At 33.9% G+C, this 15,526-nt stretch overlaps 3 protein-coding genes across 3 annotated transcripts; 2 read left to right on the forward strand and 1 right to left on the reverse strand.

Annotated features, from left to right (window-relative positions):
- The first annotated feature begins 501 nt into the window (after positions 1 to 501).
- On the forward strand, positions 502 to 1,739 carry LOC121783750 (F-box/kelch-repeat protein At3g06240-like). The gene has a single exon (XM_042181919.1). It carries the CDS (start codon positions 568 to 570, stop codon positions 1,585 to 1,587), a length of 1,020 nt encoding a protein of 339 aa, XP_042037853.1. The 5' UTR covers positions 502 to 567; the 3' UTR covers positions 1,588 to 1,739.
- Positions 1,740 to 6,737: 4,998 nt separating this feature from the next.
- On the forward strand, positions 6,738 to 7,511 carry LOC121784451 (F-box protein CPR1-like). The gene has a single exon (XM_042182586.1). It carries the CDS (start codon positions 6,738 to 6,740, stop codon positions 7,509 to 7,511), a length of 774 nt encoding a protein of 257 aa, XP_042038520.1.
- A 379-nt stretch (positions 7,512 to 7,890) lies between these two features.
- LOC121783435 (desmethyl-deoxy-podophyllotoxin synthase-like) lies at positions 7,891 to 10,224 on the reverse strand. Its single transcript, XM_042181505.1, has 2 exons — positions 9,310 to 10,224; positions 7,891 to 8,650 (listed from the first exon to the last, which is right to left on the reverse strand). Exons 1-2 carry the CDS (start codon positions 10,198 to 10,200, stop codon positions 8,033 to 8,035), a joined length of 1,509 nt encoding a protein of 502 aa, XP_042037439.1. The 5' UTR covers positions 10,201 to 10,224; the 3' UTR covers positions 7,891 to 8,032.
- Positions 10,225 to 15,526: the final 5,302 nt, after the last annotated feature.

Below are 15,526 nucleotides of genomic sequence, written 5' to 3' on the forward strand. Positions count from 1 at the left end.
GAACAATATGGTTAGAAAGTTATAGTGCATTCTTCATTTGTTTAGTACTATGTTTTATGAGTTTTGTTTTGTTTAGCCAACAATGATTTACATGCATGAACAGGAATAGACATTTAATTTGAATTTGATTTATTTTTGTTGATAGATATCTTTATGATTTAATTTTGATTAGTTTGGAGTACATGATTTTTGTTTTGTTTTGTTTTGTTTAGCTGCCAATCTTTTGATTAGTTTTATGAGTAGATTCTTCTTTTGTTTAGTATAGTAAGTTTTATTTATGCATTCTCTGAATTGTTTAGCCAATTACAATCCTTTGAATTTGATATGATATGATTTGATTTGAATTTGATTTAGATATATTTATCACTACAAAAAAAAACTAGCTATTTAGTGGCTGACTCTTTTCCGTTACTTGATTTGATTGATTTTCCTATTTATCAAAATAGGAAAATAACGCATGCCATATTATAAAAATTTAAAATAAAGATAAATAATTCTAATCGATATCATAAATAATAAAATCATAAAAAATAAATTAGGAGCAAACCACCACCGCCGCAGCAGCAGATGGAGACTCTCCATCTTCCCGAGGAAATCGTGACAGAAATACTATCGAGACTTCCGGTGAAATCGCTCTTGAGATTCAGGTGCGTTTCGAAATCATGGCGCCGTTTAATTGGTAGCAAACAATTCATCAAACACCATCTCGATATATCAAGCCGCCACCCAAATTTTGAGCGTCGTCAAGTCATCTTCCTCTCCCTTTCAAAAAGCCCTAATTTCGAATTCAAGCGATGCTCCGTGCGCTCCTACTGGGATGATCCATCTGTTAATCCTCTCCCCATCTGCGATCCGATCAACGATCATCTCACCGTTAGTAGTGAAATCATAGGCCATTCCGGTGGGCTGGTTTGCATTTTCAATGAACCAATGTCTCTCATTTTGTGGAACCCCGCCACTAGAATCTCCGTCCAATTGCCCGAACTAGACTGCTGCGATCGTATCATAAAGTGCGGGATAGGTTGGGATGGGGAGAGTGATGCGTACAAGGTGTTTGCTGTTTTGTCCATGAAGAATAATGAGAGCAAAATGATGGGTAGCATTTACAGCAGCGAGACGAATTCATGGAAAGCGATAGAGGAGTACGGGAGTGTTGATTTGAATCATTGGATTGGGGAGTTTGTGTGTGGGAGGATGCATTGGATTGTGGGGAGTGGATGGATTGAGACGTTCGACTTGAAGAGCGAGGTGTTTGGGAGGATAGAGCTTCCGGAGATTGTCGATGGATGGTTTCCGACGGTAGATTTGGATTCCGAAATACAGGGGCGCCTGAACTTGGTGTACTGTGATATGAATTGTGATTATGCAAGGAGAAGACTTTGGGAGATGAAGGAATATGGGGTGGATGATTCATGGGTGTCGTATCGTCTTCCTCATGTGAAAGAACCGGAATCAACTTACATGGCTTGGGGGATTGAGAAGGGAGAGGTGAAGTTATATCCACGTGACAACATTTTCGGTTGTGGTCCAGAGTGTTGCTACGTTGAGAGTTTGGTGCAACCAGTTTCCGATAACAACGATGCTTGAACAATTTGTTTAGTACTATGTTTTATGAGTTTTGTTTTGTTTTGTTTTGTTTTGTTTAGCCAACAATCTTTGATTAGAGAGGTTTTAGAAGCATGAACAGGGATAGACATTTTATTTGAATTTGATATGATATGATTTTTGAATTTGATTTATTTTTGTTGATACATATCTTTATGATTTAATTTCATACTAATTTGGAGATTCTTCTTTTGCTTACTAAGTTTTGTTTATGCATTCTATATATGTATTGTTTGATTAGAGATTCTACATGCATGAATTAGGGCGAGAAATAGGCGTAGTTATGATTTGATTTGAATTTGATATGATTGGATTGAAATAGGACTATTAGATATCTTTATCATTACAAAAACTCACTATTTACTCTTTTCCGTCACTTATCTGTCGCTATAGTAACGATTTGGATTGATTTTCATATTTTATATAACTAGTTAGGATTTGATGTGATTTGATTTTGATTTATTTTCGTTGTTGTCTGCAAATGTTTCATGTAATTTATTAATCCAACAACCATCCTAAATAAAACAGAAACAATGAAATTGAAATAATTCCGATTATAAGAATTCCATTTCAGCAATGAAAGATTAATTCCTTCCACTTTTTCTAAAAAACTTTAAAATTGAATTCATATTTTGCTCATCATGGAAGGGAGTTCTAATCTTTGAGTGCAGCCTCTATATTTCATTTATGACTACCTTTTTTTAATTTTCTTTGTTTAAGCATCTTAGGTTTTGAGAAAATGAGTGACCACTGCATAAATGGCTAAGAAGTGTAACTTTAAGCAAACTTAAACTATGGTTGGGCTTGATTAAGTTGCTAATAAATTCGTTAAGAATAATCTTTTATTGATTCGAACACCAAACTAGCATAAATGGTTATATTATACTTTCTCCGTCCTTCCTATGTAATAAGTACATTTTTCTCTTTGTGATGTCACTCTCTAATTTTTTTCACACTCTTATTTTATCCCCTCTCCATTTAACTCACAAAACAACACTACATAAAATCTCATGCCGAAAATAAAATGTTCCACTTAGGGTAGGACGGAGGGAGTATGTCGATGAAGATAAAAGTAACAAGTCCCGAATACAATAAAAGTAATGAAGATAAGAAAAACCCGACGAGATTGTCTTTAACACATGAACACCTCTATGGAAACGAGCACACCAAATGTAGGTTTCTGCTTAAGGAAAGTTAAACAATAATAACAAGCATAAAAATCAAAATCAAATCTTAGCACCAAAAAAATCAACATTCTATGGTATTACTATAAATTATGAATAATAAGGTAAAATCAAACAATATATTCTAAGATGTACACATAAAATTTAGGTTCCCATTCATATAAAGTTAACAAATACTTAACACATTGATCACCCATCTTTTCTCTCTTAGATTTAACACATTGATCAAAAACTCCTAAAGTTTCGCCTCGACTAAGAAATATGTCATCTTGGATAAAGAGTATAAAAATTTTAATTTCTAAGGATTTTTTTTATAAAACATAAATGAACACAATTAATTAGGGTAAGATCAAGTTTTATAGTAACTTATTCATCAATAACACAAATCATCATGTTTTACAATAGCATTTTATTTACGTGCTAATCGCCACACGTCGGTTTTAAAGGATATATAATTTGAAGGGTTAATTGTAAAAAAAATTTGAAATAAACCAATTTTTAAATCCCGTACTACAAATATGGAAATAGAGATTCAGTTTTAAAATTTGGATAAAATATTTATTTATAACTCTCGTTTCTACCCTAATTCTCACATTATAATGAAGAAAGTTTGCAGTATGATGAAGCAAGAGCTGTATCTACCGCAGGAAATATGGAGGGAGATTCTTGGGAAACTTCCGATTAGAAGCATGGTGAAGTTCAAATGTGTTTGTAAATCATGGCGCAATCTGATACAATCGCATGCTCCAAAACCATGTCTGGCTTTTGCTCATCAAGACAAGATGGGGTACGCAGTCTGCGATGAGGCTTGTCAGCCTCTTGTCCGATTCGCCTTGCCACCTCCTCACGATCAATATGCAACTCTTAATTACAACTGTGTTATAATTGATTCAGCTAATGGTTTGCTTTTGTTATGGGATGGATTGGATAATCTTCCTAATAATCTTTTCGTAGTCAATCCAATGACTTGTGAATATATCGAGCTTCCTCCCCAGTCTACACGTAGATGCCTATTTGGATTTGGAGTAAGCAAATTAAGCGGGCAATATAAGATTTTATGTGTAGATCGATCTAGGTCGTGTGACTTATATACTTCAGGAGGAGGAGGGATGTGGAGAAGCATTCCGGCGGCCGCAGCAACTAGAATACCTAACATCAATTCTAGTTCCCTTCTTGATTATATTTTATATTATAATGGAAATCTTCACCGGCTTGCAACCAGGCCCGTCCCTTGGCCCGTGTGGCCTGTGCGACCGCACAGGGCCCCCAATTTTCAGGGGCCTCTGAAATATTTCAGCACATATACATGTATTTCTATTTTTTCAGCCCAACAAAGCTATTTCTCTTGTATAGCAACGCCCAGGCCTTTTTTCTAGCACCGTGACTCCAATTCTGATCGGTTTCTTTTCCCGATCGTAGACCTGGGAGCCGCCTGTTCGTGTTCGGTGTTCCTCATCGACAAACGCCGCAACAGGGACCAGCTCACCAGAGCCATCGTTGATCGCTTCTGCAGCGCCTACCATCGTCGGCCATTGCGATTGGGAGCAGCGCAAACGCATCAATTTGTCTTTTTTTTCTATAGTATATTTCTTTAAAATGCATTGTCTTTTTTCTTTTAATTATCATATAGCTTTAAAATGCATTGTCCTTTTTTCTATAGTGGTAGGCCTCATTTTAGATTTTTGCACAGGGCCTCTGATTTTGTCGGGACGGCCCTGCTTGCAACTGATTTGGAGGATAAGTTCGTGGTTTGTTGCTTTGATCTCGAAACTGAGGTATTTACCAGTTTTTCTCTTCCGCCTCGTGACCGTGGATATTCCATTGGTATGTATGGCACACAACATCTGTGTGTTTTGGATGCTGGGCTATGGTTATGCGATTTAGCAGATTATCATCGCAAAGATTCAAATTCTTGGATAATAGAATATACCTTCGGCCAAACACCATGTATATATGACCCAGAAGCTCTTTATATTATTTTCCCACTCAAAGTTTTCGCCAATGGTGACTTATTGGTCTGCATTAATGGACGACTGCTTGATCACTTGTGGTGGGATAACTTAAAATGGAAAGTTGATCATTTGTGGTGGGACGGATGGAGTATATTTTTGTTGTTACAATTTGTATACTTTGTGGTGTAACGTAATTTTCTAGTTGAGTCCTTGATACACAAATTTAATCCAAGAAATTCTGCAAAAGTTTCATGTAATTTATTAATCCAACAATCAACCTAAATAAAACAGAATATGAAATTGAAATCATTCCGATTATAAGAATTCCATTTCAGCAATATAACTCCAGAAAGATGAATTCCTTCCACTTTTCCAAAAAGCTTAGAAATTGTATTCAGAGTTTGCTCATAATGGAGGGGAGTTCTAATCTTTGAGTGCAGCCTCAATATTTCATTTATGACTACTCTCTTTTTTAATTTACTTTGTTTAGGCATTTTAGCTATTGAGAAAATGCATAAATGGCTAAGAAGTGTCACTTTAAGAACCTAAACTATGGTTGGACTTGATTCGGTTGGTAATAAATTCTTTTATGAATAATAAATCTTTAATTGATTCTAACACCAAACTAGCGTAAATGGTTATATTTAGGGATGGGTAGGTACGGTATACCTTGCCGAAACCACCATACCGTGTACCTTACTGTAAATTCGGTATGCGAAAAAATCATACATCTACCTTACCAAAAATTTCGGTATACCGAACTTCGGTATACCTTATTTTCGTCATATCGATACCGTACCTCATTTTCGGTTTGCCGTACCGAAATTCGGTATACAATACTTTTGCGGTATACCTGACTTTCAACATCAATAAAAATAGAATATTTGAGTTTTTATAATATTATATATATTTTATTATTTAAAAAATATATTAAATATATTTTTTTCATATCTATATTTATATTTCACCATACATTTTATAATTTAAAGATATATAAAATATAGTATTTTATATATAATTATATTTATATTTCATGGTATATACCTTAATTTACGGTATATACTGAATTTTGGTATGTCGCGGTATATCGTGGTATATGAAAATTCATACCGCTACCTTACCGAAAAATTTCGATAAGTTATCATATCTTACCGAAAATTACGATATACCGAAAATTCGATATTTTCGATATTTTTTCAGTACGATAAGGATGGTATTTCGGTATTTTCCCCTAGCCCTAGTTATATTATATTCTCTCCTTCTCACACTAAGTGACACATTTTTTCCTTTTGTGATGACACCCATAAATGCACATTTCTTAACTCTACTTTTTCTCACTCTTATTTTATACACGGTAAACTCACAAAACAACACTATATAAAATCTCATGCTATAAAAGAAATGTTCCCTTTAAGTTGGGATGGAGGGAATATGTTGATGAAGATAAAAGTAACTAATAAGTCCCGAATAATAAGATAAGAAAAACCCGACGAGATATATAAATGCGAAAAAAAATTAGTAGCAAAATTCCCTTATACATGTACGAAATCAACACTGGACGTCTGCAGCCTTGGATCAAGAATTAAGAAAGATTTTAGACAACCTCATAATCAATAAAACTCTCATTATTTGGTATCTTGTCCTCAAAGTAAATAAATATTAATACTACTAATATTTTCCTTTTATAAAAATAATGTATTATAAAATTTTAAAATCAATATCATAAATCATCAAAAAAAGTTGGGAGCAAATTAAACCACCGCCGCCGCCGCAGATGGATACTCTCCATCTTCCTGAGGAAATCGTGATAGCAATACTATCGAGACTTCCGGTGAAATCGCTGTTGAAATTCAGGTGCGTTTCGAAATCATGGCGCCGTTTAATTGGTAGCAAACACTTCATCAAAAACCATCTCGAGATATCAAGCCGCCGCCCAAATTTTGAGCCTCGTCAAGTCATCTTTCTCTCCCTTGATTCCGAATTCAAGCGATGATCTATGCAATCCTACGCGGATGATCCATCTGTTAATCCTCTCCCCATCGACGATCCGATCAACGGCCATCTCACCGATAGTAGTGAGATCGTAGGCCATTCGAGTGGGCTGGTTTGCATTTATAATGAACCGATGGCTCTCGTTTTGTGGAACCCCGCCACTAGAATCTCCGTCCAATTGGCCGAGCTAGACTGCTGCGATGGTATCGTAAAAGGCGGGATAGGTTGGGATGGGGAGAGTGATGCGCACAAGGTGTTTGCTGTTTTGTGTATGAAGAATGATGAGAGCAAAATGATGGGTAGCATTTACAGCAGCAAGACGAATTCATGGAAAGCGATGGAGGAGTACGGGAGTGTTGATTTGAATAATTGGATTGGGGTGTTTGTGTATGGGAAGATGCATTGGATTGTGGAAAGTGGATGGATTGAGACGTTCGACTTGAAGAGCGGGGTGTTTGGGAGGATAGAGCTTCCGGAGATTGTGGATGGATTGTTTCCGACGGTAGATTTGGATTCCGAGATACAGGGGTGCCTGAGATTAGTGTACTGGGATATGAAGTGTGATGATGCAATGAGAAGAGTTTGGGAGATGAAGGAATATGGGGTGGATGATTCATGGGTGTCGTATCGTCTTCCTCATCTGAAGGAACCGGAATCAACTTACATGGCTTGGGGGATTGAGAAGGGAGAGATGAAGTTATATCCACGTGACAACATTGTCGATTGTGGTCCAGCGTGTTGCTACGTTGAGAGTTTGGTGCTACCAGTTTGGGAGTAGATTCTTGGTTTGTTTAGGTTGGTAGTACAAGATATCTTTATGTTTTCATTTCAAGATTAGTTTAAGTATTAGGGTTTGGTTTGGTTTGGTATTCATATTTAACTTTTAAGTTATTAGGGTTTGATTTGATTTAATTTTGTTTTCTTTTTGTTGGTATGAAATATCTTTATGACCTAATTTAGTTTAGTTTGATTTTCATATTTAATTTTACTAGTTTAGGATCTGATGGAGTTGCGCATATTTAGTTGTTATCTCTTGTATGATTTGGTTTTATCTAATTAAAAGTTGATAATAATATGGCATAAATTATTAAGTATTATTGGGCGATTAACTAATATCCCAAACTATGACTAGATTTCTAATTTGGCTACCAACATTCTTTTATTAGAGATGGTTTTGATTTATCTCATACTATACTTATTTAATCATGATTCGACTCTCTTAATATAGAAAAACAATCGATAAAGAAAACCCGAAATAGAACTTGTAATTTTGCTCGACTGATGCACGAGCTTTGTCGATCATGTCAAGTGCAAAGGCCTCCTAATAACAGGAATCACATTAAGACTGAATTTCCTCCGACCTGAAAGCCCTGAGCTCTCCATCATATCCAATTCTTGTGGCTCCTTTCCATGAGGCAGAATCCAATCGAAATGGTACAGTAGCATCGCTAATTCTAGTTCCACGTTCGCGATCCCAAACCCGACTCCCGGGCAAATCCTTCTGCCCGCGCCAAAAGGGATGTACTCCAACGCGCTCCCATTGAAATCAACACTTTTTTCAAGAAACCTTTCTGGCTTAAAGGCTTCTGCATCCTCCCAATGCTCGGGGTCTCTTCCAATGGCCCACGCGTTCACCAGAACCCATGTTTTGGCCGGAATTTGGTATTTTCCAATCACGCAGGTCTCTCTGCTTTGCCTCGGGAGCAGGAGAGGCCCGGACGTGTGCAAACGGAGAGTTTCTTTGATGATTAATTTGAGGTAGTTTAGCTCATCAAAGCGGCTTTCGTCTACATAGTTTTGGCCATCGAAAACGCCTCTTACCTCGTCTTGTGCCTTGTTCAGAACCCTTGGGTTCTTGAGCATTTCTGCCAATGCCCATTCCACAGTTGTGGTTGATGACTCAATCCCAGCACCATCCTGTTTAGTTTATCATGTAATGAATGATTTTAAGTTAGTTGTCTCTCAAAATGAATCGAAGTGAAAAATTGTGGAGTATAAAATAAAGAAAAGTGAAAAAGATGCATAATTATACCCTATTAATCAATTTTAATAGAGTATTATTCACTTCCTCTATCCTATAAAATATTTTAAATAATAGATAGAAATAAAAAAGTAATTATAGTACTCCCTCTGCAGCTGAGTCATATTCCTTTTTAGATTGTCACATTGTAGTTGAGCTATTTAGGCAAAAAATACTTTACTCTCTTTTACTTTATTCTCTCATTATCTCTTTGTCTTTTTCCTTTCTATTTTATTCCACTTTTACTTTACTCATTTAAAACAATTTTTCTTAAATCCCGTGCGCCGAAAAGAAACGCATCTACTACAGAGAGACGAAGGGAGTATTATTAGTGGAGATAGACAAAAAGCTGAATGGGCTATTTTTATGGGACATCCCAAAATGAAAAATATTCAAATTTTTATGATTATAGAGTAACTTTTATGCTTAATGTTGACCATAAATAATACATGGACGTTTTATATTGATCACATGCCTAGTAGATTATCAAAATAAATCCATCAAAATAATACTCATAAATCATAAACAATGTATCCAAAATCAAATTACTACTAACCAGCAAAACAGCTTTGATGTTGTCAGTTGTTAACGGAATCTCAAGCGATCCATCACCTTGTAAATTTAGCAGAACACCAAGGAAATCACCTTCATCACCGCCGCCGCCATCTCGCTCTCGCCGCCGTCTATCCTCAATAATACTCCCCGTTATCCTGTCCAGCCGGCGGTGATGCTCCTCGATCTTCCTCTTCATTCCGCTGAACAACCGCAGGAATTTCAAGGAAGGAAACACATCAACAATGCTGAAGAAAGTGAAAAAATCGTGAGCTTCTTCAATCATATCTCTCAATTCCGCCACTTCTCCCCTCTTTCCCCCAAACGCCGCCATGATCATCACATTAAGATTCGTGGTTCTGACCATTTTTGTCAGACTGATCGTTGAATTTTCGCGAAGAGCAATCAATTTGCAGAGATCTGAGACTTCCGCCTCTCTAATTGGCCGGAACGACTGCACGCGCCGCGCCGTGAGGAGGCGGAGCTTGCAGATTTTCCGGAGCTGGCGCCAGTAGTCGCCGTAGGGGGAGAAGGCGATGTCGGTGTTGCCGTAGCAGTTGATCTCCGTGGCGAGGAGGGAGGGGCGGGAGGCGAATGCGACGTCGTTTGTTTTGAAGATTTGCTTGGCGGTTTCTGGAGAGGAGACCACGACGGCGTCGACTTGGCCGAGTTTTAGGTGCATCAAGGGGCCGTGTTTGGTGGCTAGGTGTGCGAGGGTTTGGTGGGGCGGGGTGGAGCCCGCGAGGAGATGCAAGTTGCCTATCATAGGCAACTTGCGGGGGCCCGGAGGGAGATTTGTGTTTGACTTGCTTGATCTGAATAGCACGAACATGAACACGAACACGAACATCAAGGTGGAAATAAGAAGGATGATGGAGGATGTATTGAACTCCATTTAGGGCTAGCTACAAATTGTAAAAGGGATTTATATTTTTGGAATTGGGTTTATTTTGATTCTTGAATTGGGTCTTTTATAGATATTTGAAATGGGTATCGGTAAAATGCAAATTCTAAATATTGTATAAACTATGATCTGAATCGTTAGAAAATGTCAACAGATAACAAAATAATAGCAACAAAAAATTGTCAACACAGTATCTATCGTTGAGACTTTTTTTTGTTGACATTTTTTGTTGTTGTGTTGATATTTTTTGTTACTGTTAATTTGTCATATGTTGACATTTTCTAACGGTCCAGATCATACTTTGGAGTTTGTACAGTATTTAGAGTTTGTTTTTATTACATCCCTATTCAAAATTCTTTTAACTAAATATACTTTCTTCATCTCATTCAAAATAGTACTCCATCTGTCTCTCAATATGTGTCCAACTTTAATCTGCCACGTTTTAAGAAATTTAAGAAAAAGTGAGTTAAAAAATTAATGGTAGATGTGTCCTACTTTTATATATTAGTTTTATTATGGTTAGTAGAATATGAGATTCATTATTAAAAATATTAAAAATGGAGGGAGACAATTAACCAGAGACGGATCAAAATAGAAAATTGAGAGACGTAAATTCGTAATGAAGGACTAAGGGAGTAATTTATTTCTTTTTTTCGGTTTGTCTCGAACAAAGTAGTCACTTTCTATTTTAAAATTAACTTTTACTACTATTTTACTCTTTTCTCTGCTTATTAAAATAATCAAATTATTACTACAAATGAAACAACTTTACCTAAAAATTGTGTTACTCCTAAAAAGTAGATATAGGACAGACGGAATAAATTCTTGTAGAAAAATGAAACAAATAGTACTAGTATAATGGATTATTTAAAGAACTATAACATTATTTGACTTTAAATTTGATCTAATTAATAGGCCAACTTCACTTTGAAGTGTTCAAGTGAGAGTATTGGACAATTTGGACTATATTTGTAGCTAGGCCTAATGGAGTATAACAAATATATTTACAGCATTAATTAGGGTTGGTCGTTTTTTTCTTGGCACAAATGTTAATAAATATTTGATGAACAGAAAAATAAATTCACTTTTATAATAAGAAAATATACTGAATTGTGCATGCTTGATTAGTCTTTGTGTGTCTTGATATAATATGGGTAAAGTATATGGAATTATTGGTGGAGTAGTGTATATAAAGGATACCTTAACATTTGAGGTACTAGCTATAATGAACGGCGGAAATATAAACGATGTTTAGTACTCCTCTGTTCCATATTAATAGAGTCATTTTGTCATTTTTGTCTGTTCTAAAGTAATAGAGTCATTTCCCTTTTTTAGTAAAGTCAACACATTTCTTCTCACATACTTTACTCTCTCTTACTTTATTCTCTCTTCATCTCTCTACCTTTTTCATTTCCTACTTTATTATTCTTTTACTTAACTCACCTAATACAATTTTTCTTAATCTCCGTGCCGAAAAGAAATGTCTCTATTATTATGGAACGGAAAGAGTATCTTATAGTACAACCTCAACATTTAGTATTATACTCCCTTCGTTCCTTGTTAATAGATGCATTTCTTTTCGGCACGGAGTTTAAGAATAGTGTGTTAAATGGATGGTGAAAAAAGTATGAGAGATGAAGAGAGAATAAAGTAAAATTGAGAATTACTTTTTGCCAAAATGGAATTGACTCAATTAACTTGGAACTTACTTAAATAGAAAAATGACTCTATTAACATGGAACGTGGAGTAGTTATCAACAGTGAAAATATAAACGATGTTTAATATTCTATACATAGGATTAGGGCTGGGGAAAAATATCGAGTTGACTCAATTAACTTGGAATTTCCTTAAATAGAAAAATGACTCTATTAACATGGAACGTGGAGTAGTTATCAACAGTGAAAATATAAACAATGTTTAATATTCTATACATAGGATTAGGGCTGGGGGAAAATATCGAAAAAATGATATATCGTTCGTATCGTATTGAAAAATATCGAAAAATTATCGAATTTTCGATATATCATAATTTTCGATACGATACCGTATCATAAGTTTTCGAACGATAACGATATGAATTTCCTTATATCGCGATATATCGTTTTATATCGAATATACGATATATATCGTATATATCGAAACATACTGAAATTCAATACATATTAAAATTTAAAATTATAAATATATATAAATCCATTTAATTGTACTTGGTTGTGTTGTATTTTGATTATGGAGATAAGAACACTATTAATTTTATTGTGTTGAAGTTTTACTAATTTTTGTGTGAATTTTAAGTTTTGAAATTATAATTTTCGATATACAGGTATTCGATATGATATCGATATTTCGATATATCGTATCGAAATTCGATATATCGAATTTCGGTACGATATATCGATATATCGAATTTCGGTACGATATATCGATATATCGAATTTCGGTACGATATATCGAAATATCGACACGATAACGCTATTGATATTATCCATATCGAAAGTTCGATATATCGAAACTTTCGATACAATAACGATATGAAATTCTTTCATATCGATATTTTTGATACGATATACGATACAACGTTTTCGATACGATATCTCGTATCGACCCACCCCTACATAGGATATCTCCCCTATTAACTATATCCTATGGAAATAGCTATTATAGTTATTATAGTTACATTAACTATACATAGCACAAATAAAACGCGCATTGATAAAGTATAATGTTGAATATAACAAATTCCATATAAATTTTGCAAATTTATCAAAAATACTATACTTTGACTTAAAGAAAATTTATTCTCAAGCAAAATAATCCTTTGATAGATGATTTTTTAAAATGAGAAAAGAAAACCTGTTGCCCTGAATCATATAGCAACAACAATCATATAGCAACGCTGAATCAATAGATTCGATTTTCATATTTACTAGTACTAATTAATTTAATTAATATAAGCCATAGGTTTACATCATATAACACAAATAATAATTAGTGATGCAAAAAAAATTTTAAAAAAAAGGAGAAATTGGCATGATCAAATTCTTGTTTGTCACACAATTTTTAAAATTAACAATAAAAATTATAAAATTTGAATTCATTATTGATGAAAATTTTGGTAAAATTGTAGGAGTATATGATATGGCTCCCAGAAAATTATAGCGACTGATGAGTTTAACGATGTCGTCGTACAAAATCATAATTTAAATAAAAGTATTAGCAATATATTGATCAATTTTTTTCGTTACATGATAATTGCAAACGATCCAATTTTTCCAATTTTTCGAAATGGTATCACCAAACGAGTTCATTAGATTCTAATTCTTTTTTGTAATTGATTATCCCTTATGATAGAAAAAGTAAATGATTTGATAAATGAAGTTACAGAAAAACCAGCGAAGAAAATAAATATTTGATAAGTGGAAAAACAAATTCACTTTTATCGTAAGAAAGTATACTTAAGTTTGCATGCTTAATAAATCTTACTAAATGATTTGATATATGAAGTGATAGAAAAAACTACCCCGAAGAAAATAAATATTTGATAAGTGAAAATAAATTCACTTAAGTATACTTAATTTTGCATGCTTAATTAATCTTAATTGGTGTGTCTCGATATAATATGGGTTAAATATATGGAATTTTTGGTGGAGTGGTGTATATAAATATTAAAGGAGACCTTAACGTTTGAAGTAGCTATCAATGAACGGTGGAAATATAAACAATATTTAATATTCTATACATAGGATATTAAACAATAATTAAACATCGTGTATATTTTCACACTCCGTTGACATAGCTACATTATCTATACATAGCACAAATAAAACGTGTATTAATAAAGTACAATGTTGAATTTAACAAATTCCATGAAATTAAAGCAAATTCATCACAAATAGTAGTTATCATGGAATAGTACTACTACTATAGTACTATTATTTATGATACTATTATTTATGATGAATTTACTTTAACTTTTATGGAATATTCTATTTTTTAAAAATGAATGCAGAAAAGGAAATGACCCAACTATCACGAGAGAATATATATTTTTACTTAAAAAGAAAATTTATTTTCAGCCACTAACTCATTTTCAAGCAAATTAATCCTTTGATAGATAATTTTTATTTTAAATGAGAACAGAAAACCTGTAACCCTGAATCATATACCAACAACAATCATATTGCAACGCTGAATCAATAGATTTGATTTTCACATTAACTACTAATTAATTTTAATTATTGATAATGCATAATCAAGACTATGGAATTTTTACTCCTAAATAAAAATTAGTAATGCAAATGCCGCCAGGAAATTATAGCAGCTGATGAGTTTAAACAAAATCATTATTTGATTAAAAGTATTAGCAATTATATTGATTAAATTTTTTCCTTACATGATAATTTGCGAAAAATTCCATTTTTCCAATTTTTCGAGCTAACAAAATTGTACAGTACCTAACAAATATACTCCCTCAATCCGCCATTAGGAGGGTCATTTCTTGGTGGCACATGTTTTAAGAAATATTAAGAAAAGTGAATGAAAAAAAGTTAGTGGAATAGGGTTTCACTTATATATATTAGTTTTAAATGAAATTTGAGTGGAATGAGTTAGTGGAAGGTGAGACCCTATTACCATTTATGGTAAAAGTGAATCGGGACTCCTATTTGCAGACAGACTAAAATGGTAAAACTAGACTCATATTCGCGGACGGGAGTATCACCAAAAGAGTTAATTAATTTAATAGAAGTTCGTAATGTGAAGTGTATGTATAGCCACCTGGATTTCGACGTGTTCCGATTTGAACGCATTAGCTCTCAACTTATTGACACCTCTCTTTTATATTGTTTATTTGTTATTCTTTTTGTGGCTAGTTTTTATTCATTGTTTTTCTTCCCGTCCAAATTCACCTCTTTTCACAAGAAAAAAAAATTAAAAAAATTAAAAAAAAATTTGTTCATTTGATTTTGTGAAAGGAAAAAACAAGAAAAATTGATGGGTTCAGAGACGTTTCTCGAAGTGATTCTGGCAATATTTCTGCCGCCGGTTGGGGTCTTCCTCAGATACGGCCTCGGAGTATTTCTCTCTCATCTTCACTTTTGCATGAATAAAAAATGATGATTTTGTATATATAATATGAATAATTTTGATGATGTTCTTGAGTTATTTAATATTAATAAAATTAACTATAGTCTCGTGTTTATAGAAAAATTTGAATGTCATATTCCATATAATTTCATTCAAATTATACCCGTAGAAAACTTTACTACTATGATTTTTAGTGTTAATTTTAAAATTCATGATTTTCGGTAAAAATTT

Source organism: Salvia splendens, chromosome 21 (assembly GCF_004379255.2).
Source record: "Salvia splendens isolate huo1 chromosome 21, SspV2, whole genome shotgun sequence".
Taxonomy (NCBI): Eukaryota; Viridiplantae; Streptophyta; class Magnoliopsida; order Lamiales; family Lamiaceae; genus Salvia; species Salvia splendens.

Coding starts and splice junctions, on each gene's coding strand:
- LOC121783750 (XM_042181919.1), top strand. CDS start 568: ATGGAGACTCTCCATCTTCCCGAGGAAATCGTGACAGAAATACTATCG.
- LOC121784451 (XM_042182586.1), top strand. CDS start 6,738: ATGCAATCCTACGCGGATGATCCATCTGTTAATCCTCTCCCCATCGAC.
- LOC121783435 (XM_042181505.1), bottom strand. CDS start 10,200: ATGGAGTTCAATACATCCTCCATCATCCTTCTTATTTCCACCTTGATG. Junction 8,651..9,309: donor ACATCAAAGCTGTTTTGCTG/GTTAGTAGTAAT, acceptor TAAACTAAACAG/GATGGTGCTGGGATTGAGTC.